Raw genomic sequence first — 25,938 nt, 5'->3', positions numbered from 1 at the left:
ACAGGCAAAAACACTCAGGTGGTGAAGCAGAACCAGTGAAGGGTGTTGCCTAGGGCAGACAGAGAGACTTGGAGGCCATATTAGACCTCCAGATCTGATACTTCTCACCAGGGTTTAAAGCCTTGTGTGTAGCAACAGTCAATCCCAATGGAAGGTCAGATGTTCTATCCAAAGCCCACCTCATGGCCTCAGAAGACTTCTTCCCAATTTATAAGGACCACCTTATGTGCTGGATCTGGGGAAGACCCATCTAATTCAGCCGTCGCTTTCCAGAAGCTGCTGACCAAGCACTTCCTCTTTAATTCCAAGGCTACAAGGCTGTCTCCCAGGGGTCATATTTCACTGGCGGAACAAATACATTGCATGCTGATTAGCCACAGGTTCAAGCCCAGGCTTCTCCAGTGGGGGGGGGGTCGTAGGCAGCAGGCTAACAAAAAAGACCCTGGAGAATCACTGCCATTTTGGAGCAGTCAGTACTGGGCTTGAAATGACTAATGGTCTGGGCTCAGACTAATTTATTTGCAGACTGTGATTTATTTGCAGAGCATTTCAAAGGGGGAAGGGGAATCCAAGGTGGAGGGGAAACCAAATCCAACCAGCATGAGTTACAAAGGGGTTGAGGCTCTCCAGATGTTGTAATTCTACAGCTCCCAAACCCCTGGCCATTGGAGGGCTGGAGGGCTGCAGGTTCCTTGTCACTGGATTAAGGCTCCTTTCTCATCATTGCTACTTTAGCACTGCCTCCCAACACTGCTTTTCCAAAGAGAAGGGGGAAATGGCGATGAGGGTTCTTATGCACAATTTTGCACAAAGCATGTAGACCACCCCTGGGACTAGTAGCCACTGCATGAACAATAAGTTCATACTGCCATGTTTCTCGTGGGTCTTCATCTATGCTGAAAGAGCATCACCAGGTTCAGGGAATGGAAGCCTCATGCACCCATAGCCATGTTCACCATACCTGGGTCTCCAGCTGTTTTTGGACCACAACTCCCATCATTCCTAGCTAGAATGATCAGGGATGGTAGAAATTGTAGTCCAAAAACAGCTGGAGAACCAAGTTTGGGAAACCGTGATCCATAGGAAAATAGGAACCTGCCTTCTGTTGAATCAGACCCATTGGTCCATCTAGCTCAGCATTGGCTACACTGACTGGTAGGGACGTGGGTGGCACTGTGGTCTAAACCACTGAGCCTCTTGGGTGGCAGTTTGAATCCCCACGATGGGGTGAGCTCCCGTTGCTCTGTCCCACTCCTGCCAACCTAGCAGTTCGAAAGCACACCATTGCAAGTAGATAAATAGGTGCCACTGCAGTGGGAAGGTAAACGGCATTTCCATGCGCTCTGGTTTCCATCACGGTGTTCCGTTGCACCAGAAGGGGTTTAGTCATGCTGGAAAGCTGTCTGTGGACAAACACCAGCTCCCTCAGCCTGAAAGCAAGATGAGCGCCGCAACCCCATAGTCGCCTTTGACTGGACTTAACTTGATGCGGGTGGCGCTGTGGGTTAAACCACAGAGCCTAGGACTTGCCAGTCAGAAGGTCGGCAGTTCGAATCCCCGCGACGGAGTGAGCTCCCATTGCTCAGTCCCTGCTTCTGCCAACCTAGCAGTTCAAAAGCATGTCAAAGTGCAAGTAGATAAATAGGTACCACTCTGGCGGGAAGGTAAACGGTGTTTCCGTGCACTGCTCTGGTTTGCCAGAAGCGGCTTAGTCATGCTGGCCACATGACCCGGAAGCTGTCAGCGGACAAACGCCGGCTCCTCCGCCAATAAAGCGAGATGAGCGCCGCAACCCCAGAGTCAGTCACGACTGGACCTAATGATCAGGGGTCCCTTTACCTTTAACTTTTAACTTTCCAGGGGTCCTTTACCTCTGCTTTTTTTACACTGACTTGCAGAAGCTCTCCAGGGTTTCAGATGGGGGACATTCCTAGCCCTACTGGGAGAAGCCAGGGATTGAACTTTGGACCTTCTGCATGCAAAGAATATGCTCTGCCACTGAACTACAACACTTTTCACCAGCTGCTGCTTTAGAAACAGGATTGACATACCCCTCCTCCTCAGCACTTCCACAAGAGTTAATGCCTTTGGCCTTCACTTTATTGGTACTCAGGGACTATCTGGCTGCTCTGGTTCTTTTGACTCCCACTCTGCACCTTCCACCTTTTGCATGACTGGGGCGGTTCCTTGACATTCTGGTGCTTGGATATGTCCTTTTAATTTGCTGTCCTGTTCTTGCAGAACACCTTTCTTCTAATGCCAGCGATAGCGAAAGTAGCTACAGTAAGTTAACAGATTTTGTTTGGGTCTCCTTTTTTACTTTTGCTTGCCTGTGGTGGTTCTGTTTCTTCTCTCTTCTCCTGCCCCCACCCTCCCCCTCCGCCTTCAAACTGTCACTTTTATTATTGGTGCAAATGGCTTGATTTGTTACCAGGTGCAAACAGAAATCAAACCACATCCACACTCTTCATTTGAAGCATGATACTGTTTTAATTTCCCAATGCATCCTGGGAAATGTAGTTTGCTAAAAGTGCTGAAAATTGTTAGAAGATCCCCATTCCCCTCCCAGAACTAACATTCCCAGAGAGGTTCAAAAATCCCTCTTCTCAGGGAGCTTTGGGAACTGTAGCTCTGTGAGGGGAATGAGGGTGGGTGGCGCTGTGGGTTAAACCACTGTGCTGCTTGGGCTTGCCGATCGAAAGGTCGGTGGTTCAAATACCTGTGACGGGGTGAGCTCCCATTGTTCAGTCCCAGCTCCTGCCAACCTAGCAGTTCAAAAGCACGTCAAAGTGCAAGTAGATAAATAGGTACCACACCAGCAGGAAGGTAAACGGAGTTTCCGTGTGCTGCTCTGGTTCGCCAGAAGCAGCTTAGTCATGCTGGCCACATGATCCAGAAAAACTGTCTGCAGAACAGACAGCCTTTAAAGCAAGATGAGCACCGCAACCCCAAGGTTGTTTGCGACTGGACTTAATTGTCAGGGGTCCCTTTGCCTTTTAACAGCACCGTATATTAACTAAAGTTTCCAGGATCCTTTTGGGAAGCCAATTAAAATGGTATAAGAGTGTTTTGAATGGATGACATGAATGAGGTGCAAATACTGCGATGTAGCTCTAAAACAGACATGGCCTGGTTTGATGTGTCCTTTCCAGACAATGTTTTCCTCCCATGATAAATTGGCAGCTTCTTGTGATCCAAATGTTGCCTTCCAAGAAAGTGGTTCAGTCAATATGTAAGAAAAGTCCTGCTGGATCAGGCCCAGGACCCGTTTAAATTTAGCATTTATTTTCCAACACTGACTAGGGAAAGGGGAGAAATTCCCTTTTGTTTGCATTTTTATGAGAAAGTGCCTAATTCACACACGACGAACCAAAACACAAACCGAATGGGGAAATGCATGTCATTGGGGGAAAGTGTGCACGTAACAGTGCATATAAGTGCACATAAGTGTGAAAATAACAGGCAAAAATGCATGGCATTGTGGGAATTGCTTGTAGGACACTTATTTATTAAGAGAGATTCCCACTAAAATGCACTAGGGTGTTATTGTCTGTGAGCAAGTTGCGCAGATGTGTGGGGAACCGAACTGAAGTCTCTAAAAAAATGAAAAAATTGAGAGAAATTAAGACTGACAGATCCATTCATATGTAACAGTTTAAAAAAGCCCTGCTGGATCAGACCAAAAGCCCATCTAGTCCTTAAGTCTGTCTTCACCTTAGGCAACCAGATGCCTATGGGAAGTCATAGAATCATAGAGCTGGAAGGGACCTCAGGGGTCATCTAGCCCCCTTGGGTGGGCTCAAACCACCAACCTTCTGGTTAACAGCAACCTTCTGGTTAACTGACCCACTGTGAGTGCAACAGTGCTCTCCCCTTTTGAAACAGCCCTCCCTTCTTGCTGGTACCCAAACACAGTGTTCAAATTTCAGGGGCCAAAACGTGAGCCTGCCTTCCTCAAACTTTTGCGGCACCTCTGCAGGGAGCATCATTTGACTACGATTTAGAGGAGGCAGGGGTTGGCACTTGTGCATTTCAAAAGTGCCCTCCAAACCAGGATGCTATAATAATAATAATAATAATAATAATAATAATAATTTATTATTTATACCCCGCCCATCTGGCTGGGCCTCCCCAGCCACTCTGGGCGGCTTCCATAGAAACCAGAAATACAGTAAAATCACACGTTAAAAACTGTTGGAATTCTGCCTCGGTCAGAGGTATGTGCCTATCTGTCCAGGCACCGGCTGAATTCCTTTTGACCTCCCTCCCGCGACTCCCGGCAGGAAAAACAGTTGAGGTCCGTATCGGCGATTTTTCCCAGACTGTGAGAAAAACACACCACTGCTACTCCTCCTCCCTGCATATCCCCAGGGAGGGGAATCAGACTCAGACAGAAATGTAACTACATGCTTTTATTCCTGTCTTTAGCAGCCATGCAGATAGAGATGTCTGCTCTCTTCGAACAACAGAGAGAAACTCAAACTGACTCCACCCATGTACTTCCTGTACAGATCATATGACACACACTGAGCTCACATCCGGTGCTCAATACTGAGAATGGACTGCCCCTTTCTTGCCATGGCAACAGTCACAAACATCCTGTCTGGCTTTCCAGCCAGCAGCAGCTGGCTTAGCTGCTTCTTGCTTCCGCATTGCTTCTTTATAGTAACAGGGCTGCCTTAAGATGTCTTCTGAATGTCAGGTAGTTGTTTATCGCTTTGACATCTGCTGGAAGGGCATTCCACAGGGCGGGCGCCACTACCGAGAAGGCCCTCTGCCTGGTTCCCTGTAGCTTTGCTTCTCGCAATGAGGGAACCGCCAGAAGGCCTTCGGCACTGGACCTCAGCGTCCGGGCAGAATGATGGGGGTGGAGACGCTCCTTCAGGTATACTGGACCGAAGCCGTTTAGGGCTTTAAATGCTACCTGATTAGGAACTGGCAGGGGTAGATGGAGAGGAATACGGAAAGTTGCCTTAAATCAGGTCACACTGTTTGTCCAAATAGCCTCATGTTGTCCATTCTGGTTGGCAAAATTATTTCACATCACCCCGCTAACTGGCCATTGAACTAGATGTGTTAGGGGTTGAACCTGTGATTTTTCTGCTTGCATGGGATTGTGTCCAACTCAGTTTTACTCAGAGTAGGTCCATCAAAATTAATGGACCTAAGTCGGGCACGGCTATAACTTTCTCTTACCACCACCCTGGTGGTGGGAAATTCCATTTACAGCGCAATCCTGTGTTTACTCAGAAATAAGTTCAACTGAATTCAGTGGGGCTTACTTCCTAATAAATGTGTTTAGGATTGCGGTCATAATAGGCTTGGCTTTGAATGTAAAATATCCCTGGTTCAAACCATGGCATCTCCATGTAGGGCTGAGAAGAACTCCCACCTGAAACTCTGGAGGGTAACTAGTTAAAGGCATAGCCAATGTATGTCCTCCAGGTATTGTTACATTACTATTCCCATCAGGTCCAGCCAGCATGGCCATTGGGCAGGGGGGCAGGGATGACAGGAATTTTAACCAGTTCTAACCATCACCTTCAATGGATTTACTCTGAATATGGAGAACATTCAATACAACTCACAGATTAATTATGTTCTCCTCTAAAATCAACTCCTTTGAGGCATTTGGGAACAATCTGTGATTCAGCATTTAAAAGCAAAGGCACTTGATTAACTCGAATTGAACCTAAATTTTCTTGAAAGAAACTGGAGCAAGGGAAAGGAGCTTCCTTCCACATCAGACCAGTGCATGTTCAAACCAGGCCTGAATTCTGATTGGCAATGCTCTCTCTGAAATCCCTGGCCTCCTGGGTACCCTATCCAACAAGCCGTCCATCAAATTATGAGTAGACTTTGTTGGTGCAATCTGAATGGGAGCTGCACAACTTTATTTCCAGAAAGAAAAATGTTGCAGTCATTCCCAGTTTTCTTCTGCTGTTTCCTTAACATTTACAAGCCATTTGTAAAGTGTGTGTGTGTGTGTGTGTGTGTGTGTGTGTGTGTGTGTGTGTGTAAATGAAGCATGGAGCATCTCTCTCAGTGTACACTGAAATAACCATGGTTTTCATACCCTCTGTAAATAATCAGAATAGTAATCTACTCTACTTTCTTCCAGCTAAACAAGATATTTTGACAGGTTACATTGACATAATCTGAACTAACATTAATTGACTTGCAAAGCAGTGCCCAGAAGCTAAAGATAGGGGAGAAATGTGTTCAGTTCATATTTCAACAGGAACTTACTTAATTTGCACTTCCTGGACCCATCTGCAGACTGAAACGCAGCTTCTCTTTGAAATTTGCACTTCTCCTAATTTTGCAATTCAGGTCTCCAACCAAATATAGATCTCTCTCTGTGTGTGTACGAAAAAGCAAATATTCAGGGAAATCCTGCATTAAAAAGTGCATGTTACTGAATATAACACAGAGAAATGCATTGCATTTAGGAAATTGGCTTGCAAAAATTAAGAGAAATACACATTAAAAGGTACATGGATTTTGACACAGACTTTTTTCCCCAAAAAATTACAAGCTGTTGCGGAAATGGGGCAAACTGAATTGAAAAATGAGAAACCAAGAAAAATGGACATTGACAGATTAATCCGTCCCAACCTGGGCAAATGACAGATGCTACCATCTGCATTTTTATTTTTATTTTGCATAACCGCCGGGCATCAAGTACAGGGTCAGCTCCAGTCTCAAGGATGAGTCATTCAGTATAGTCTATCATGAGTCCTGAGGTGTCACCAGGCTTAGGCATGGTGTGGTAGGCTGACAGACAAGGAAGAGGAACAGGAAATGACATCAGGGGTGGCGGAGGCAGGGAAACAGAGGCTGGAAGAGGCAGGTACTTCACTCCTCCAGGAACCGACTGCTCTGGCTGGAGAAGCAGGACTCCCACCTCCCCTCTTCCTTCCCAGGAGGAGGAGCACAGAATCCAGGAGGGCAGCAACCACCACTAGGAGTGGAGGAAACAGAGTCAGATGGGGAGGGCACAACCTAGTTGTCTGGGACCCAGCAGCACTCCAGTCACTGGAAACTGACACATCCTCCCCAATGCAATGGGCACCTGCACACTTGACAGTCTTGCAAGACACAAGAGTCTCCCGAGTAAGCTCCCATGGCCCCATCTTTAAAAGCTTGGTGGGTGGGCATGCCAACCCATTGGGACAACTCCATTGCTTCTGTGCAGTTTGGAACTCCTTGCCCCGATCTTGGACTCCATAAGCTTGAACAGCTTCTTCTAACCCAGCTTTTCTCAACCTGTGGGACCCCAGATGTTGTTGAACTACAACTCCCATCACCCCTAGCTAGCAAGGCCAGAGCTCAGGGATGATGGGAGTTGTAGTCCAACAACATCTGGGGACCCACAGGTTGAGAACCGCTGTTCTAACCCAACTGGTCGTACCTCTCCTGTCACCCAGCCTGAGCATAAAGGCTGCTTACTGAGCCTGCCTCTCTAAAGATCTCTCCTTTCCTCTCAAGAAAGGGTCTGAACCAGACCCAGGAGATATTCATTTTCTGGTGACCCTCCTCAGCTGGTTTCCTTGGTGCCAGTGGTGCAATGAGATCAGTGCCAAGTGGCCATGTTGGTAGTCTCCAGAGGCATTACCGCCTTCATCTCCTTTTGGTATCATTGCCTTCCTAGAGGTGTTCGCTTTCTGACCTCTCCCTGTTTGTTTCCCTTCTGTTAGAGGTGGAGAACAGTATAGCATTATTCTGAGTCAAACCATTGGTATGTCAAGCTCAAGTATGGTCTACACCATGCACCTCCAAACTCAGCCCTCCAGCTATTTTGGGACTACAATTCCCATCATCTCTGACCACTGGTCCTGTTAGCTATGGATGATGGGAGTCGTAGTCCCAAACCAGCTGGAGGGCCGAGTTTGGGGATGCCTGGTACACACTGACAGGCAGATGTCTCCAGGATTCCAGACAGGGCCGGAGGTGGGTTTTTCCTATATAGAAGCCTGACAATTCTTTTTACTATTATTTAATTCCCTCCCTATTGGTTTCTACAGTGGGAGGATTAACCAGGCCAGTTCCAGCCTGGTAGAGTTGAAGGGCCTGATCCTGAGACCTCTTTGAGGAACAAAGCTGCCTCTGGTTACCCTCCCCCAGAATACCCCTGGAATACCGTATTTTAGAGCCTACCTCTGGCAAGTAGGAGATCTACGCCTGTCGAGATTCCCACAGGAATGTCAGGGTCCTCCATGGTGAACACACACACACAAACAGGCTGAGAGCTTATCTTTCATTGGTGAAGAAATTCCACTCCATCTGACCTGTCTGGTAGACCTACAAGTTAGTATTACATTTTAGAAAAGTTTTCATTCTTTAAAACTAAGTTGCCCAGATAAAATTGTTCAAAATTGTGACCAGTAACATTCCCATTACACTCACATGCGTGCGCACACTTCATTCATCAAATGCATTCAATTAAAAGTACAAAGGAACTGACATAAATTGCTCAATCGTTCCTGCGTCTATTTAGCCTAATTGCTCAATTGGCCATAATTGCCCGACAAAACTAATTGGGCGACAATGAAACAAGCTGAGTGTGTGTGTTTGAACTAAACTAAATGATTAAAAGCAAATGTCTGAATTGCTTGCAATGCATTTTTTATGCACCTTCCCAAATGTTGATTCTGTCGTTAGAGAGTGCGCGCCTTTCTGCAGTTGGAAAAGAATTTGCTTATCGGTAAATTTCCATGCACGCTACCAAACCAACTGCTACAACTTCCATAATTTATACTTCAAATTTGCCTATGAAAAGTAATACGTAGCAACATTTAGATAGTGCATGTTGAATGTTTCCTGTTATAGGGTTTTCTCCCAAAGACCCCTCGTCAGCCAACTCATGGAAAGAATCTGGGAAGGTGCATTGTGCCAAATCAGATAACTTGTCCATCTAGACTACCACTGTCTACTCTGACTGGCAGTATCCCTCCAGGATCTCAGGCAGAGAAAAAAACTTTCCCATCACCCACTCCCTGAACCTTGTAATGGAAGATGCAATGGATTGAACCTCAAACCACTTACACCCACCGGACCCCACAATTTAACTATGATCCTTCAGGAACTCTGGCATTCATACAGGGCATCTGTGTGTACAAAGGCTCTCCACTCGCTGCATTACATAATCAGAACAGTCTCCAGCTTCAATTCCTCCTGTCCTTCCACTGCTCTGAAGTTATGCAGCAATTTTCCAGGTCTCCTTCCAATGGCTACCTCCACCCTGTGTCTGGTGCTCCTTTCTGATTCAGAGCTGGGTGAGCCGACCAAACCTTAAGTACATTGAACGTCGATTCTTTGGCACTCCTTCTGATTGCCTGATCATTGATCACATTGGGCTGACCCCTTTTTTAAAATGTGAAATTTCCAGAGGTGCCGTAGTCAGCGGCTGCTGCCAAGCAACAAATGATCTATCTGTTTTCTGCCTTGCTGCTGTTGGCCCAGCTGCTCGTAATCAATGAAGTAGCTTCTTTGACACAGCTGATTAATTATAATTGGGTTACGTTGACAGTTTAAACTGTTAGAGAATTCCGAATGCATTTTGGAACGACTCTGGTTTGAGCATCCTTGAAGAGCTGAAATTGATCTCCACATGGGGTGGGACAGGGGGGGGCATCTTCAGAAAGTCTGTTTGTCAACAGTGATTCCCACCCCCTTTTTTTCTTCTTTTCACAGGAGGGCAAGAAGATTGCATTCTCTCCTACGAACCTGTAACAAGGCAGGAAAGTAAGCAAAGACTGATGTTCTACTAAACATGTTTGGACCAATCAGATGATCAGTAGATGCCATCTATTCATTCTGGAAAATGAGGTGGTACAGTCCTGAGATGGCAGGGGGAACCATACCACTTCACAGTGTAAAGGGGGGGGTGTCGCACAAAAACTCCCTGCCACGAAAAAACTAGCAGAGCAGGATGAAAGCTCTTTTGGCCCACGTTCAGTCCACTGTGGTAGTTTTCTGACTGGCATAGGACACTTACTTGTATATGGGGAGGTGCATTAAAAAAAAATTGATACCACAGCTTAAGTGGTACAGTCCACTGTCACATTTTAGAATTTTGCTATCTCTTTCTGCTGCCACTGTGACCCAGATTTAGCCTCTGTGACCCAGTCCATCCATGTACTTCAGACTGCAGACAGGAGATACGTGTTATGTGGGGCTGCCCTTAGAAGCTGCTGGTGCAAATCGGCTGCTCACTGGGACATGATATCACCAGTGACAAGAGTTGAACCAATTGCCAGTTAGCTACTGGGCAGTGTGCTGGCTTTGGTATATAAAGCCCAATACAGCTTGGGACCAGGGTAAACTGAAAGAACATTTCATTCCTTATCCTCCTGCAGATCTTATCAGGCTGTGCATTCCACCTCATACAGGAACAGGGCCTTAACTGTTGTGGAACCAACCCTTCAGAATTCCCTCCCATTGGTCTTCTCAGCACCTACTGAAGGCCTTTTAAGTTTAGGTCCTTCCCAATCTGCATCCATATCGGAATTGTTTTTAGGATGTTGCCAGATGTTTTATTTGTTTTTCCACTCCTTTTTTTGCCCACCTGGGCTCCCACAGGAGGAAGTGTGGGTTATTAAACGAACGAGTGAATTACATTCTCTGGTACTATCCCAGCTGGCTTGTACCATGTGAACTTTTTGCTTATGTGGTTTGACTCCTTACTCTAAATAGATTTATTTATGTTCCCAACTCCCACTTTGTTTTACTAGCAACCAACCTGTCCAGGTAGCCTTTGGCTTGGAAACAGGGACACAGGTGGCGCTGTGGTCTAAACCACTGAGCTTCTTGGGCTTGCCGATCGGAAGGTCGGCGGTTTGAATCCTCACAACGGGGTGAGCTCCTGTTGCTCTGTCCAACCTCCTGCCAACCTAGCAGTTCGAAAGCACACAAGTGCAAGTAGATAAATAGGTACCACTGTAGCAGGAAGCGAAACGGTGTTTCCATGCGCTCTGGTTTCCGCCAGTGTCCCGTTGCACCAGAAGCGATTTAGTCCTGCTGGCCACATGACCTAGAAAGCTGTCTCTGAACAAACGCCAGCTCCCTCGGCCTGAAGCGAGATGGGCGTCACATGCCGTGGTCAACTTTGACTGAACTTAACCAGCCAGGGGTCCTTCACCTTTACCTTTTTTACCCTTTGGCTTGGACATAGCAAAATCTTTTCTTTTAACTCCACGAGTGTGTTCAGTCCAATTCATTTCTACCAACTGGGAAACATGAGCCGTTGACTTGCCATCGCACTTTGCTTTAAAGTTTCCATCATCAAGATGTTCCTTTTCTTTCTGCATTTCAGTTAATTACACCAGACCAGTTATTATCCTTGGCCCAATGAAAGATCGAATCAATGATGATTTGATATCTGAATTTCCTGACAAATTTGGCTCCTGTGTACCACGTAAGTATTATATTTTCTGAGACCTATTTGCCCATTTTTCTCTGTTTAATGTTGGGGCGGGGGCCTTTTTTCCTTTCAGAAACCTCATTCCTGCATGGGTAACCTTCCACGGGGCATATGTCATAGGTCTGTGGGGACAGAGGCAAAACAGGAGCTGATATGACTCTTTTTTCATAATAATCATTTTTATTAAGTTGTCAATTTTACATTTCAAAATAAACATTTTACAAACTTTAAAGTATCCAATGACTTCCCTTCTTCTCCTTCCATGGTTCATTTTACATATCATACATCCCTGCATATTTTACTATAATAAGGTTACCAGATTTTTTCCAATGAATCTGGGGACACTTACTGTCCTGAGAAAGCTGTAAATCTGGGGACTGTCCCCAGGAAACGGGGACATCTGGTAACCTTATACTATAACCATTCAAATCAGTTTTCCACCTTAACATCCATCAAAAATTATTTACTCTGCTGAATTTCTCTTAACGCAGCCAGCGTTTTCAGCTGTACACCGTTATTTCCCATGTATTCAATAGATGTTTCCCACTCTTCTTTAAATATATATTCCTCTTGCTCTCTTATTCTGCAAGTTTTGCATATTCTGTCCACTTAAGTTGCCCGTCCTCTTTAGTTGGGACCTCACTCACTTTCCATTTGGGGGCTAACAAAACACGGGCTGCAGTTGTTGCATACCTAAATATCCTTTTCTGACACCGAGGAAATGCTGATGTGACTCTTACTCTTTTGGCTACATTCAGGCAGATAGTTCTGTGGCTAGTAGCCATGGATAGACTTTGCCTCCATGTTTGCTTCTCCAACATACTAATTCTGACTTGAAGCTGTGACAGTACGCTTCTTATCTCTCTTGCTGCCTTTCCTCATGATACCTTACTAAAATAGCATCCATTTTTAAATCTGGTGCTTATGCTTTTATTACCTTACAAGACCACCACATATGATGAAAGGCGCCTCCTTCTTTTACACTTCCAACAGATATTTGAACTCGTCTTATAGATTTCGCTAATTTACTAGGAGTCAGAGCTGTTACAGCACAGAGATATGTAGATAGAATCATAGAATTGTAGAGTTGGAAGGGACCACAAGGGTCATCTAGTCCAACCCCCGCAATGCAGGACTCTTTTGCCCAAGGTGAGATTTGAACCCACAATCCTGAGATTAAGAATCTCATGCTCTACCAACTGAGCTAACCCAGATGGGCATATAGAGAGAGAGATAAATGAGATACTGTTGTTGTTGCTGCTGCATGAAACTGGTGGTGAAATGGGTGTTTGTTCCTTGATATCTGAAGAGGAGAATCAAGATGTAGACATATCTTTGGGTTGGTAAATTTCATTTTTGTCTTGGTGCACTTACAGAAAGCTTTATCCTGCTTTGTTTTCCATCTTTTCTCTCTGCCCCGCCCCTAGATACAACTCGGCCAAAGCGCGATTATGAAGTGGATGGTAGAGATTATCATTTTGTCATCTCCAGAGAACAAATGGAAAAGGACATCCAAGAGCACAAATTCATAGAGGCCGGACAGTATAACGATAATCTTTATGGGACTAGCGTGCAATCTGTCAGATTTGTGGCAGAAAGGGTAAGTTTGTCCCTGTAGCAAAGGTTGTGGCAGATAAGCAAGGGAACATTGGCATGGGCAGATGAAGTCACCAAAATGCCACAGCGCCATCATGAGGGCATGAGACAGGCCTCCCAGTGTTAGCTCCACTGCAACGAAGAAGACCCCGTCTGGTGAACCACCTCTGGTAGCCACCAATTGTAAAGGAGATGAATTTATTTGACCCTATCTACATCAAGCTATATTCTATCTTTATCACCAAACTCCAAATATAATTGCACATTGTATTAATTAACATTCTTTTTTAATAATATTAGTGGCCATGTGACGATTTTAGCCTACAAATTTTATTGTTTAATGTCTTAACCTGTATATTAAGGTACTTTTATAGCTCTGTTTAGAGTAAGTAACGTCTTGATAATATAAATGTTTTAAGTTTTTTGTATTAATCCAGCATATTTTCTTTTAATTGTTGAACGATTCTGTGCACGTTGAGGCAGCCTTTGGCTATGCGCAATAAAACTGACAGAGACTGAGACCTATGGGAGAGGGCAAGGCACTCTCTTATTGGCTGAAATCATTGCAAGAGTTAACCAGATCTTCACCTGCTCCCAACAGGGCAAACACTGTATACTCGATGTATCAGGAAACGCCATCAAGCGACTACAAGCTGCGCAGCTGTACCCCATTGCAATCTTCATTAAGCCTAAATCCTGGGAGCCTTTGATGTGAGTACTTGTCTCCCTGAGAGTAGGAGTATTCCATGCCACCCAGAATTCAGCTCCCTGCCATTTCCAGGATTTGGAACATTGCATAACATGGGGTGCGTGCTTTCCTGGTGTGCAGCTGCCTTTGGGCAATGCTGGTTATGTTCAAATCCAGGAAGGGTGAGTTGCACCTCTTACATTGGTGTATATCATTCAAGACAGAAGTACTGTTTCTGGAGGACAGGAGACAGGCAGGTGTGGGGGACTCCTTGATCCTGAATGGAGTAACTGTGCCCCTAAAGGAGTCATTCTAGACTCACAGCTGTCCATGGAGGCACAGGTCCATTCTGTGTCCAGGGTGGCTGTCTGCCAGCTCCATCTGATATGTCGGTTGAGGCCCTACCTGCCTGCACACTGTCGCGCCAGTGTAGTACACGCTCTGGTTATCTCCCGCTTGGACTACTGCAACGCGCTCTACGTGAGGCTACTTTTGAAGGTGACTCGGAAACTACAACTAATCCAGAATGCGTCTGCCTCCAGGTTGATGGTCTGTTGGGGGTTGATGGAAGTGACGGCAGGGGCCGAGACCAGGGAGAGGAGACGGTGGAAGAAGACTGGGAATTTAAAGTGTTTATAAGGAGACTTAAAAAACTTAATGAGGGATGGAAAAATCGTGGACTGAAATTTTATGACCCTACGGGGAAAGGTTTTTAAGAGATCAAGCTCAAATATATTAATTTTAATGTTAATTGGTGAAAGAAGAGAATGTAAAATTACAGTATATTAAGATAAATTATGGTGAAAGAAGAGAGTGTAAAATTACAGTATGTTAAGATAAATTATTGGGATAAAAACAAAGATGGAAAGGATTTGCTGAAATATCTAATTGAACTAGAATACAAAAAAGGGAGGTGTGAGGAGGTCAAGGAAATAAGCAAATGGAAAATAAGTTATGGGAAGGTTTGATTTGTTGTGGTTTTTTTCCTTTTTTTTTTTTTTTTTTCTTAATTGCTTGTATTTTTCTGGGTCTTTTTTTCTTTTTTTTCCTTTTTTCTTTCCTTTTTTTTTTTTTTTTTTTTTTTTTTTTTTTTTTTGCTTGTCTGTATTCATGGTCTTGTTTTTTCTTGCTTAATCTAGTGTTTTCTTTTGCAATTTATAAAACCAGAATAAATATTATATTAAAAAAAAACAGAATGCGTCTGCCAGACTGGTGACTGGGAGTAGCTGCCGGGACCATATAACAACAGTCCTAAAGGATCTACACTGGCTCCCAGCACGTTTCCGGGCACAATTCAAAGTGTTGGTGCTGACCTTTAAAGCTCTAAACAGCCTCGACCCAGTATACTTGAAGGAGCGTTTCCACCCCCATCATTCAGCTCTGAGAGCCTTCCGGCGGTTCCCTCACTGCGAGAAGCAAAGTTACAGGGAACCAGGCAGAGGGCCTTCTCAGTAGTGGCGCCCACCCTGTGGAACGCCCTCCCATCAGATGTCAAGGAAATAAACAACTATCTGACTTTTAGAAGACATCTGAAGGCAGCCCTGGATATGGAAACTTTTAGCTTTTGGTGTTTTATAGTATCTTTATATTATACTGGAAGCCACCAAGAGTGGCTGGGGCAACCCAGTCAGATGGGCAGCATAGAAATGATAAAATTGTTGTTGCTGCTGCTGTTATTTGCATCTCCCCACAAGAGATACACAAGTCACTGCCTCCACTGTTTATCAGAGCCTAACTTAGATAATGCGTGAATTGCAGATCTGCTTTCAGACATCACCATCGTCAGGCATGGGCCAAGGCCCAAACTCCAGCATAGGGCCCGCTGCAAATCCTGCTGTGCCATTTTACCATAACACTCCTTTCGGGGTCAAAACAAAATAAAAAAATTCCTTCCAGTAGCACCTTAAAGACCAACTGAGTTAGTTCTAGGTATGAGCTTTCGTGTGCATGCACACTTCTTCAGATCTGAAGAAGTGTGCATGCACACGAAAGCTCATACCTAGAACTAACTCAGTTGGTCTTTAAGGTGCTACTGGAAGGAATTTTTTTATTTTGTTTTGACCATGGCAGACCAACACGGCTACCTATCTGTAACTCCTTTCGGGGATTTACAGCAACACCAGAGTCGTCCGTGACTGGACCTAATGGTCAGGGGCCCCTTTACCTTTACCTTTACAGCTCATCCAGCTTTGGGTCCACTGACTAAGCCCCAGCTGAGCCAGGATGAGCAAGTTAAACAGGCATATCTTTGGCTGATCTAATAATAATAATAATAATAATTTATTATTTATACCCCGCCCATCTGGCTGGGCTTCCCCAGCCACTCTGGCCGCTTCCAAAAAAATATTAAAATACTGTAATACATCAAACATTAAAAGCTTCCCTAAACAGGGCTGCCTTCAGATGTCTTCTATAACTCTGGTAGTTGTTGTTCTCTTTGGCATCTGGTGGGAGGGCGTTCTACAGGGAGGGCGCCACTACCGAGAAGGCCTTCTTCCTGGTTCCCTGTAACTTGGCTTCTCGCAGTGAGGGAACCGCCAGAAGGCCCTCAGAGTTGGACCTCAGTGTCTGGGCTGAACGATGGGGGTGGAGATGCTCCTTCAGGTATACTGGACCGAGGCCATTTAGGGCTTTAAAGGTCAGCACCAACACTTTGAATTGTGCTTGGAAACGTACTGGGAGCCAATGTAGGTCTGGGGTTGGGTTCTTAATGCTAGCTGAGCCCAGCTGAGCCAGGAATCAGTCAGCCAAACCAGAGATCCCCTGCACCCTAAGGTGTTGATCCTGGTGGATCTCGCCGTAGGAATGCCCCCCTTAGTTGCTGAAACAGGAGCACACAAAATACTATTTTTTGTATGCACAGACACATTTGGTGCATTCCCAATTCAGTCAGCAGGCAGATTCTTCTTCCCAAGAGCTAGGTCAACTGTAACAAATGTGTGTTGTCATGTACTTCTTAGCCAATTCCTTATGCATCGTCATGCACGTAATTTTCAGCATGCTTCGCACGTGGCTTATGCTGTGCAGTTCGTTTTGGCATGCGTCTCTGGTTTCAGCTGGAGTTTCGGATTATGGTTCCATGTCTCTCTGCTTTGCTTATCCACATGCCGCAGCCGATTTCCTAAAATTAACCAGCGCTTGGAAGGGAATCTGTATCCTCCAACCTGGAAGCCCTGCATGCCAGTCGCAGATGTGTGGAAGCAGAGCGTGGCGCTCATTCACAGTAGTGAAGGGAAAGCAGTTTGCACAGGCTGGGAGCTATTGTTGTCCATGTTCCAATTGGAAATGAGTTTGGGAAATGAACTCTCTGACAAATTGAGCCCTGGCTGTGTTGCCATGGAAAATATTGTCTGTCCTCATTTTGACTAAGCAGCATAATGAGAGAGACCTGCTTCTGAGGTGTATCATTACTGCAGCGATAGCCAACATGGTGCCCTCCATATGCCATTGAAACTCAGCTCCCATTTTGGCTGCAGTTAACGGAGTCCAACAACATCTGGCACTTGGAGTGCAACAACATCTGGCAGGCAGCATGTTGCCTAACCTTGCACTAAGCTCTTTTAATATGAACATATTTTAGTGCTCCTACGACATTTATAGTTTATAGGAGAGTTCTGTTTTTCAGACGCCACTCTTTTTGCCTTAGTTCCAGAGCCTCTAACAACATGACCTGTATGAAGGCTTGAGGATTTACTCTACCCCCACCCCAGATAAAAAAGGGGCACTTTAGTTATTTATTTTTAAGATAACTTGTTGGGGCTTATTTTGGCTGCAGCAAACAACTAATGAAATGGTGACGAATCTTCCTTACCTCCAATGTGTCTCTAGGGAAATGAATAAACGTTTCACAGAAGAGCAAGCCAAGAAGACGTACGACCGAGCAATGAAATTAGAACAAGAATTTGGAGAATATTTTACAGGTATGCATTGCTTGGGAAGGTTTCCTGTGGTTAGAGAACCCATTTTGCCCCCCCCCCCTCAGCTCAAGGAAGGGCCACGTTCCCTTATGGACGTCATAGTAAATATTTCTATATGTGCATTTAACCATATAAATTAGCATAGGCAAAATCTTTCAACCTTTTTTGGGATGATGCATTCCATCTTTTGGGGAAATGCAGAAGTGGAGACCCTAACTGCCTACCCAAATTTTTTACCCATGTGACTGTTAAGAACCTTTATTTCTTTTCTGCAGCTATTGTCCAAGGAGAAACCTTAGAAGATATATATAACCAATGCAAACTTGTAATTGAAGAACAATCTGGGCCTTTCATCTGGATTCCTTCCAAGGAGAAGCTATAAGTTCGCCAATTCACCTCTGATCACAATGGAAGAGCATTTAGAAGAAAACTTAATCCTATCTTATTTGGAAGCTTTTTTTGGGTGTGATTTTTTTTTTCCCGGGGAGGGGGGGCGGAGGGGAAAGTTACTTTTACGTTTCTTGCAGTCAATGTGAATTTTTTTCTGAATGTACAACACAAAGTGTTCGAAGCCATGAAGGACATTGATTTGGTCATAAAGGGTAGAGAAAAGAAGAACAAAACCTTTACAAAAATAAGAGAGAGAGACTTTTGCCATATTAACAAAGAAAAAAAGGAAACTGCTAGCCGTGTGCTTGTTGCACCACTGGGCAGAGATGGACTTATGACGCGGAAGAGCCGCTGTCTGAGAAAGCTGGCCAGCTGTGCTGCCTCCACCCCAATCTGTATTCTTGGCTCACCTCAATGTGTTCATTGATGGCTTTGGAGAAGACATTCCCAGGCCTTGGACCTCAATATTACAGCTCAATCCTGCAAGGAGCATCGCTCTGACTCCGATGGGTAAGGCGGATGCTTGAAGCGGAGATGGATGAAGCTTGTTTTTAAACAGGACGAGGAGCTGAGTGTCCTGTGCCTTGCAGGATAATATCCTATAGGACCTGATCCATCTTCCACCAAACTCTGGAAAGACCTTGAATAGCTTGTTCTGGATGTTGGATCAGGGACTTCTGCCTGGGTGGGCTGGTTGTTTTTTCGTTTTGGTCATAGCGCATTTGTATTTGCTACACCTCGACTTTCGTATAACTATGCACATCAGGTTTTTTTGGGTTTTTTTCTGAAACCAATCGGGAGTATTATTTTCCCCTGACCACTTCAGACCCACAATTTCAACAGGTTTGTAATGCCATTGAGGGTCCAGGCAACGAATTTCATTCCACATCAGAACACTCACGCATTTTTTTTAAAAAAAAACTTTGGGGGTTCAGGGTACTTAAACTTGACAGTGAGGGATACAATTGGGAAAAGCTTTACATTTTATTTTGATTGTCTATATTATCATTTATATAAAGACAGAAGGCACTTAACAGATGGAATAATTTATTTAAAGAAATCTATATTGATGTATAGGCGCTAATTTCTATAGGTGACAAAATATTTTGTGAGATATTTTGTAAAGATTAAGTAATTGAAAGGTGAACTATTTTTCACCCTTGGCTGGCTGTAAAATGCAAAGGTCGGGGGGGGGCGGTTTCAAGTTGCACTATGCCATTATTTTCCCCAGGAGATTTCCTCATAATCTTATTTCTTAAGTTCTAGATGTTATTTTTTTACCTTCCTACCTTGAAGGTGTTGTGTTCTCCTCCCTTTTTATTCTAGCTGATAAAATTTCTAGGCGTTGCTGCACTCTTAAAGAGGCACTTAGAACAAGAGAAAACAGATCTCAGAATTAAAACGGATTTCTGCCCCAAAAATAAAGTGTGCAGCCAGTTGGGTGTTAGTATTGCAAATGGCTGCTGAGATATCAGAATCAGGTTACTGGAAAGAGAATTTTAGTTCTTGGGGTTTTGAGTTACTCAGTTTCTCCCAGAAAAGATACACGTGGATAAAAGTGGGAGGAATTATGGGATGGCATTGTTGTGCCAATGACACCATGTGGGCGCTGCAAAAATCTTGCCTGCATGGGGAGCCCCATTCCACACACACACACACACACACACACAAAATAACCCATCTGGAAGCACTCAAAATGTCAGTGGCCTCAACGCAACTTCTGTTTCACTTTGAAAATAATTAATTAATACAGTAGCCATTGTAAGATCTCTTCCAATCTCTTCCCTTGGGAACTGTTGATAGAGAAATTGCCAAAAATGGTGTATTTTTATTTTTGCTGGCAAACCACTGATAAAGTGTTTGTTTCAAGGCCCACAATACTTGGGGTAATGTTGCAAGTGGAGCATTCCATGTCTGGAAGCTACCCAGAAACTATGTTTTCTAATCGCAGGAGAGTAAGAAGAGCCAGCTACAGGGATGTGCATGCACAGAGCTCTGACAGTGCAGCCCTGTCCATGCCTACCAGAAGATAGCCCTGTTGAGTTCAATGAGGCTTACTCCCAGGTGAGTAAAGGATTGCAGCCTGAATCTCCCATACGTGGCTGGCGTTTGGGTACTAGCAAGCAGCTGCTTGGATTATTTAGCACTGCAGGAAGAATGGGAAATTATCTTTTGTTGCCACTTGGCTTTCAAGACCAGGTGATCTTTGTTGCTGGCTTGTTTTTCAGCCTGGGCGGGGATTAAAAACAGCTCCTGCTTATTCGCTTGCAGGAGTCCATCATTTTAGATCACTTTTCTTTGGCATCGTTATTATATGCTTCAGTTTGTACATACGTCTTAAGAACCAACATCTCAATTCCTGCACCTAAAATCTCAAACACGAGCTCCTGTTTTAAACATTTCAGGCTCTCGTCTAATGATGCAATCCAGAGGAGACACATTGTCACGGGGGTTTGAATGATTCACTGTGCACTTAAATCCCACTGACTACAGTACCTAATTTCTCCTGGATTGGAATGTACAGCTCCTGATAGAGACCTCTATGGCTCCCCCATCTCCTCCAATCGATGGGGCAGTTCCGAGGATACTCTTTTGGGTAGAGGAGCACCATTTGTACACTGGAGCACCCATAGGTGCATGGAATTGCATGCCTGGGGAGATGGAATTAGCTGGAAATACAAATAAGAAAAAGCGAGGGCTCGAGAGAAATTCTATAGGCCAAGGTTGTCACTGATCTCTAATGTAGCATTTTCTAAGACACGAGGTGCAATGTTATCACCTCTGACTTGCTTGTACTCACAATCTCCTTCTCAGATGGGTCGTTATTGATCTCCCCCATTTCAAAGTGTGGGGAAGGTGGGGCGAGCAAGACAAGGAGTCAATAGAATTGCCCAAGGCTACATGGTGAAGGACTCGAAATTCATTTTGCCTTCATCATGTGACTTGGTGTTCACTTGGCCACACTGGCCCAGCTAAACTTTCCTTAACATCCGACTTAAGATGGACACAAGAAAATGTGTTCTTCTCTTAGCACTGTTTGCTTCTGTCCAGCTAGCTCCAGACTTGCAAAAAAATAAAAATCAATCAAAATATTTTCCAATCAAAAGGGCTAGAAACTTGGTGGTTTTTCCTTAAAAAGAGGGAAAAATGAAAATTAGTGATATTTGGAGATCATTCTGCAGAAATCCAGAGAAGTCCAAATCCTTAGGAACAATTGTTCATTTTTTTATATCAGCAAAATGTTGTCTCAGGTCTAGAGGTCTAGAACACCTCCTCAAGGACCTGATGCAAAATCTTTCTGTCTGATTTCCAGTTCTGTTTTTCACCACTCCCATCAGTCTTTCTGTTAGTTCTGTTTTGTTTCTCAGTTAAGCATGTAACCTTCTAAGAGAACTATCCTACTGATAAATGTTCTGTTATGTCATGTGCTGTGCTTTCCAGTTTGGCAGTACCACTGTGGCTGACTACAATCAATTTCCCATCAGTCCTTGGTTACTGTAGTAACTTTTTTTCCTGTTTCCGTGTGTGTGTGTGTGTGTGTGTGTATGCGTGTGTGCGTGTACGCGTGTGTATGTATGTGTATGTATGTGTGTGCGTGTTTGTGTGCTTCCAGCTTAGAGTTGCCATTGCACTTTTTTTAAGCAAAAAAAAGGAAAGAAAGAGAGGAAAGGAGAAAAATCATCGAGAAAAGCAGCAAAAGAAAGCTGGCTCTCTTTTAGGATTTGCATTTCCATTTGTTTCATGTCTCGATAACTTACGAACTTTGTGTTCCTTTTACAGCCGCATTCGCACCATGCATTGAAAGTCACATGATACCAACAGCATGGCTTCCCCCAAAGAATTCTGGGAGCTGTAGTCTGTTATAGTTGTTAGGAGATCCATGTTCCTCTCCCAGAGCTACAATTCACAAAGTGTTTTAGCAATCGAACTGTAGCTCTATGAGGGGAACAGGAGGTCTCCTAACGACTCTCAGCCCCCTTAACAAACTACACTTCCCAGGATGCTCTGGGGTGATTTAAATGTATGATGGGAATGTGGCCTACGCCTCAATCATTCCATCAGCGCCTCCTGGGAAAACCTCAGCTCAGAAGAAAAAGTAGCTAACCACAAAATCATCCTTGAGGGAATGATTGAGACAAGACTTCACTTTTTATTATCTGTTGAGGGCTGGAACAGATGATAGCCAGTCTGGCTCATATCTCCACTTACACAGCTTTACAGCCATACCTCCAATGTCTCTTGGCATCCATACGGGACCCTAAAGTTCAAGAACAAACTACGACGTGTAGGTCAAACTCTCGCAAGTCAATTTCCTGAATTGAATCTGGTAACCAACTGTGCAGTTTAGGTCTTTGCACATTAGGGTTTTTACACTCATTGGCCATATCGAAAAATTATGGCCCCATATGAATGCCCAAGAACATCAGAGGGCCGGGTGCATGGATAGTGCAAGGGTGTTCTAGCAAACCCTCCGCATGCGTGGGCTGGATCCGGGTGAGGTGTTGCCCAATCTTACCCTTAGGCCAAAAGAAAAATAGCAAGTAGGTGCTACAAAACAGCATTTCTTGTAAGCCCAATGGGTTCCAGAAAAATTCCTTTCCCATGGGCGGTAGAGTTAGCACACTATCCCTGCTGTGTTGGAATTGTTGCTTAAAAACATGCCCTTTATTAAAGGATTCTTTTTTTTTACATTAAAAAAGCTCCATTCATAATAAATGTCATTTTGTAGCACCTTGAGTTCCTTCCCCTCCTTTCCCCCCCGCAATCTTGAACAACATCAAATTACATCCTATAACGAGGACAAAATGCATCAGGATAAATGTTTGGGGGTTTTTTTTTTCCTAAGTCCTACTAAACTTGTGAACCTTTGTGGCCTGCCATTTCCCCACCTCCTCAATTTAAATATGGGATTTTGCCAAGCCAAAGCAAATAGCCAAGAGCCCTTTCAATGCCCTAAAGATAACATAGGGTGGCAGTTGCCACAAGAGGCACCATGAGCATGCTGCTGAAGGAAGGGAGTCCATGGTGAAGGTCCCTAGCTCAGTAGTAGAAAATGCGCTTTGCATGCAGAAGGTCCCGGGTTCAATCCCGCCATCTCCAAGTACAATGGAGGAACACTTCTGCCTGGAACCCTGGAGAGCCTCTGCCAGTCCGTGTAGACAATACTGAGCAAGATGGACCAATGATCTGACTCAATATAAGGCAGCTTCCCATGTTCCTATGACCCGAGACTGAGCTTAGGCCTCTCGGACGCTGCCGGTGCCAATGTCTGCAACAAGCCGCGCTTCGCTTCCCCGAGGGAACACTTTCTGCCCAGGGACTGAGGAAGGGGGTCGGAGGAATGGCAAATACTGACTCCTTTAGGGGAATGTGCCAGATCATTTCCCTGGTGCTATTTCTTATCTTCTTCTGGCACAATCTGTAGCACCGTCGGCAGTCCGGGTTGAACCAAAAAATATAATCACCATGGCTTCATGTCCGCAGCATGCCGACAATGCATTATTTTTGTTTGGTTGTTTCTTCTCTCTGTCCACAAACCATTCTGCTACACATGTAAAATTCTCTCAGATGGAGCCATTTGTATTTATTCATCCGTTTATCTGTATGTTTTGGTGGCACTGCCTTTTTTGCTTTTTTTAGCGGGGAATTAATGGAGCTTAGCAAGAGCAAACTTCACAAACTTCAAACAGCTTTCTCGCAAAATGGATGGTGCAAGTTTTCTTCCAGAGGTAACTCCGCATCAGGGGAAGCAAATATTTGCATAGTATTTAAAAGCTACTCAAGTAGGAATGGCCAGGTTTTCAAAAGGCACCCAACCCCGCTTCTGTTTTTAAAATTCACTTGGGGGGGGGAATAGAAATGAGTGTTTGGGGAACCCCTTGGTTCGAAGTAGAAGAGCAAAAAATTATGACAATGAGACTATTTACTCTGTATAGGGCTGCCTTCAGATGTCTTCTAAAAGTCAGATAGTTGTTTAACTGTTTGACATCTGACAGGAAGGCATTTCACAGGGTGAACATGACTACCAAGAAGACCCTCTGCCTGGTTCCCTGTAACCTCACTTCTCACAATGAGAGAACCACCAGGAGGCCTTTGGAGCTGAACGAGGGGAGTGGAGATGCTCCTTCAGGTATACGGGATCCGTCCTGTCTTGACAGCTCCTGAAGCAGTAACCTGCTTTGTAACTGGGATGAACCTTTGGGCACAGGTTTTCATTACCCCCTCCCCTCAAAAAACCACTTTTATCCCACTCATGCATTCAAAGGAAAGCATGCAATGTGGATCACACATTTAAAATATACAACGCCATACAAGAACATCAAGTGAGCCAGCCCTACCATTAGGCAGAGCGAGGTAGTAGCAGCCCCCAACTATTCCTCCTGAGTTTTCAGACATTCCCCTCTGTTGCCACGTGGCCTTTCCTGGGCCACTCCATCCAGCCTGCTGCCTCAGGTATTGTGGAAGATGCTATCCTATCACCAGTGTTGAAGCACTACTCAGCTGCCAGTTCAGTCAGCTTCCGCACGTGGGATTGAGAGGGGGCACCATGAAGTAACAGGGCAAAGGCATCATAAAAGCACACTGGAAGGAAGATGCAAAGCGAGCAGACATAGAGCTGGGTAGCCCTACCTTGGGAGGGTATTCGGTAACATTGGTGCCACAACTGACAAGGACCTGCACCGAATTTGAGGTCTCTGATGATGACCTCAAAATTCAGGCAGAGTCATATGGGGTAATCTAACTAAGCTATATCTGCTAATTTGCTTGTTTCAACTAGAAGTAGAAAGGGTACCTCCTAAGCAAGATGGCATAGCATAGGGCAGCCTTCCCCAATCTAGTGCTCTCCAGGTGTTTCTTTTTGGACTACAGTCCCCATAATAGCAGCCAATTCCTAGGGGTCTAGGCCCCTTTGGCACCCCAATAAAATATTTGAGGGGGACAGGGGTCCCCCAAAATTGATGGGCATTGCCATTCAAATGGTGTGCACACGCCATGTCTTGTGCTTAGTTGTGCAGGATGGGGCTTACCTGCCGCTCCCCAATATTTTATTCCAGTTGGCACCCCTGACCCCAAGAGCTGCAGTACAAAACATCTAGAGGGCACCAGGTTGGGGAGAGTAGGCATAGAGTGACTTAGTCACAGCATCACGATTGCATCCGCTTCCTTTCACCTTCAGTTCCTACTTAAACCATGAGTTCCTCTCTGAAAATATCTGTCTTCTCCTCTCACTCACTCTTCTCTGCCACCCTCCTTCCCATATGAAGAAACATCACTGTTTTGTCCATGACCCTCTTTAGGTGGGGACTGTAGTCAATGGGCGTCCTTCGACTACCATATGGGACACACAAGGAATTTGCATAATTGAAACAACCATGTAATAGAGGTTCTGTTTCCTTTCTGATCTCAAACAACAGCCTCATAATCCTTATTGGGAAGTCAGGAATGGTAGGTGGAATATTGGCATGACATGGTGGGAGAGAGCAAAAAGAACAATTGCTGTCTTTGGAATTGCATTATGATTGCTTTGTGGGGTGGGGGAAAGCTGAAAAGGTTTCACAAATATAAATGCTATACTCAAGGGGGACATCATACTAAGAGGCAGGTCAAATCTGACATTTTGCCACCAGAAGCTGGCTTTGGGGGTCATTCCTGTGGATACAAATATGTTAAAAGGGATCACGGGCTGCAACTTGTGCAAAGGCAGTGCTGTAAAACGATTTGAGATCCTGTCCCCTCCTGAAGCTGCTGAGCAGGCAACAGTAGTTTAAGCGTAAATGCAAAATATTCTATTGAAATGCATTTACAGTGGTACCTCTGGATACGAATGGGATCCATTCCAGAGCCCCGTTCACATCCTGTGCGTGCGCGGGTTGCGATTCGCCGCTCCCACGCATGCGTGTGACGTCATTTTGACCGTCTGC

At 44.8% G+C, this 25,938-nt stretch overlaps 1 protein-coding gene and 1 long non-coding RNA gene across 2 annotated transcripts in view; one reads left to right on the top strand and one right to left on the bottom strand.

The window, feature by feature from the left end:
* Positions 1 to 20,302, top strand: part of DLG2 (discs large MAGUK scaffold protein 2) — an 880,772-nt gene extending 860,470 nt beyond the window's left edge. Inside the window, exons 24-30 of the mRNA XM_081859540.1 lie at positions 2,242 to 2,283; positions 9,697 to 9,747; positions 11,318 to 11,419; positions 12,853 to 13,025; positions 13,623 to 13,732; positions 17,538 to 17,629; positions 17,902 to 20,302. Of these exons, the coding sequence (XP_081715666.1) occupies positions 2,242 to 2,283; positions 9,697 to 9,747; positions 11,318 to 11,419; positions 12,853 to 13,025; positions 13,623 to 13,732; positions 17,538 to 17,629; positions 17,902 to 18,008 (677 nt within the window). The 3' untranslated portion in view covers positions 18,009 to 20,302. The remainder of the gene's footprint in view (positions 1 to 2,241; positions 2,284 to 9,696; positions 9,748 to 11,317; positions 11,420 to 12,852; positions 13,026 to 13,622; positions 13,733 to 17,537; positions 17,630 to 17,901) is intronic.
* On the bottom strand, positions 6,608 to 9,687 carry LOC309341344. Its single transcript, XR_014156240.1, has 2 exons — positions 9,055 to 9,687; positions 6,608 to 8,304 (listed from the first exon to the last, which is right to left on the bottom strand). It is a non-coding gene; the product is annotated as an uncharacterized lncRNA (long non-coding RNA).
* Positions 20,303 to 25,938: the final 5,636 nt, after the last annotated feature.

The sequence above is a fragment of the Podarcis erhardii genome (genome assembly GCF_964252035.2).
Source record: "Podarcis erhardii genome assembly, chromosome: 4".
In the NCBI taxonomy this organism is placed as follows: Eukaryota; Metazoa; Chordata; class Lepidosauria; order Squamata; family Lacertidae; genus Podarcis; species Podarcis erhardii.
Note: the sequence above shows the minus strand (reverse complement) of the source record. Positions and strands in the feature narration are given on the sequence as shown.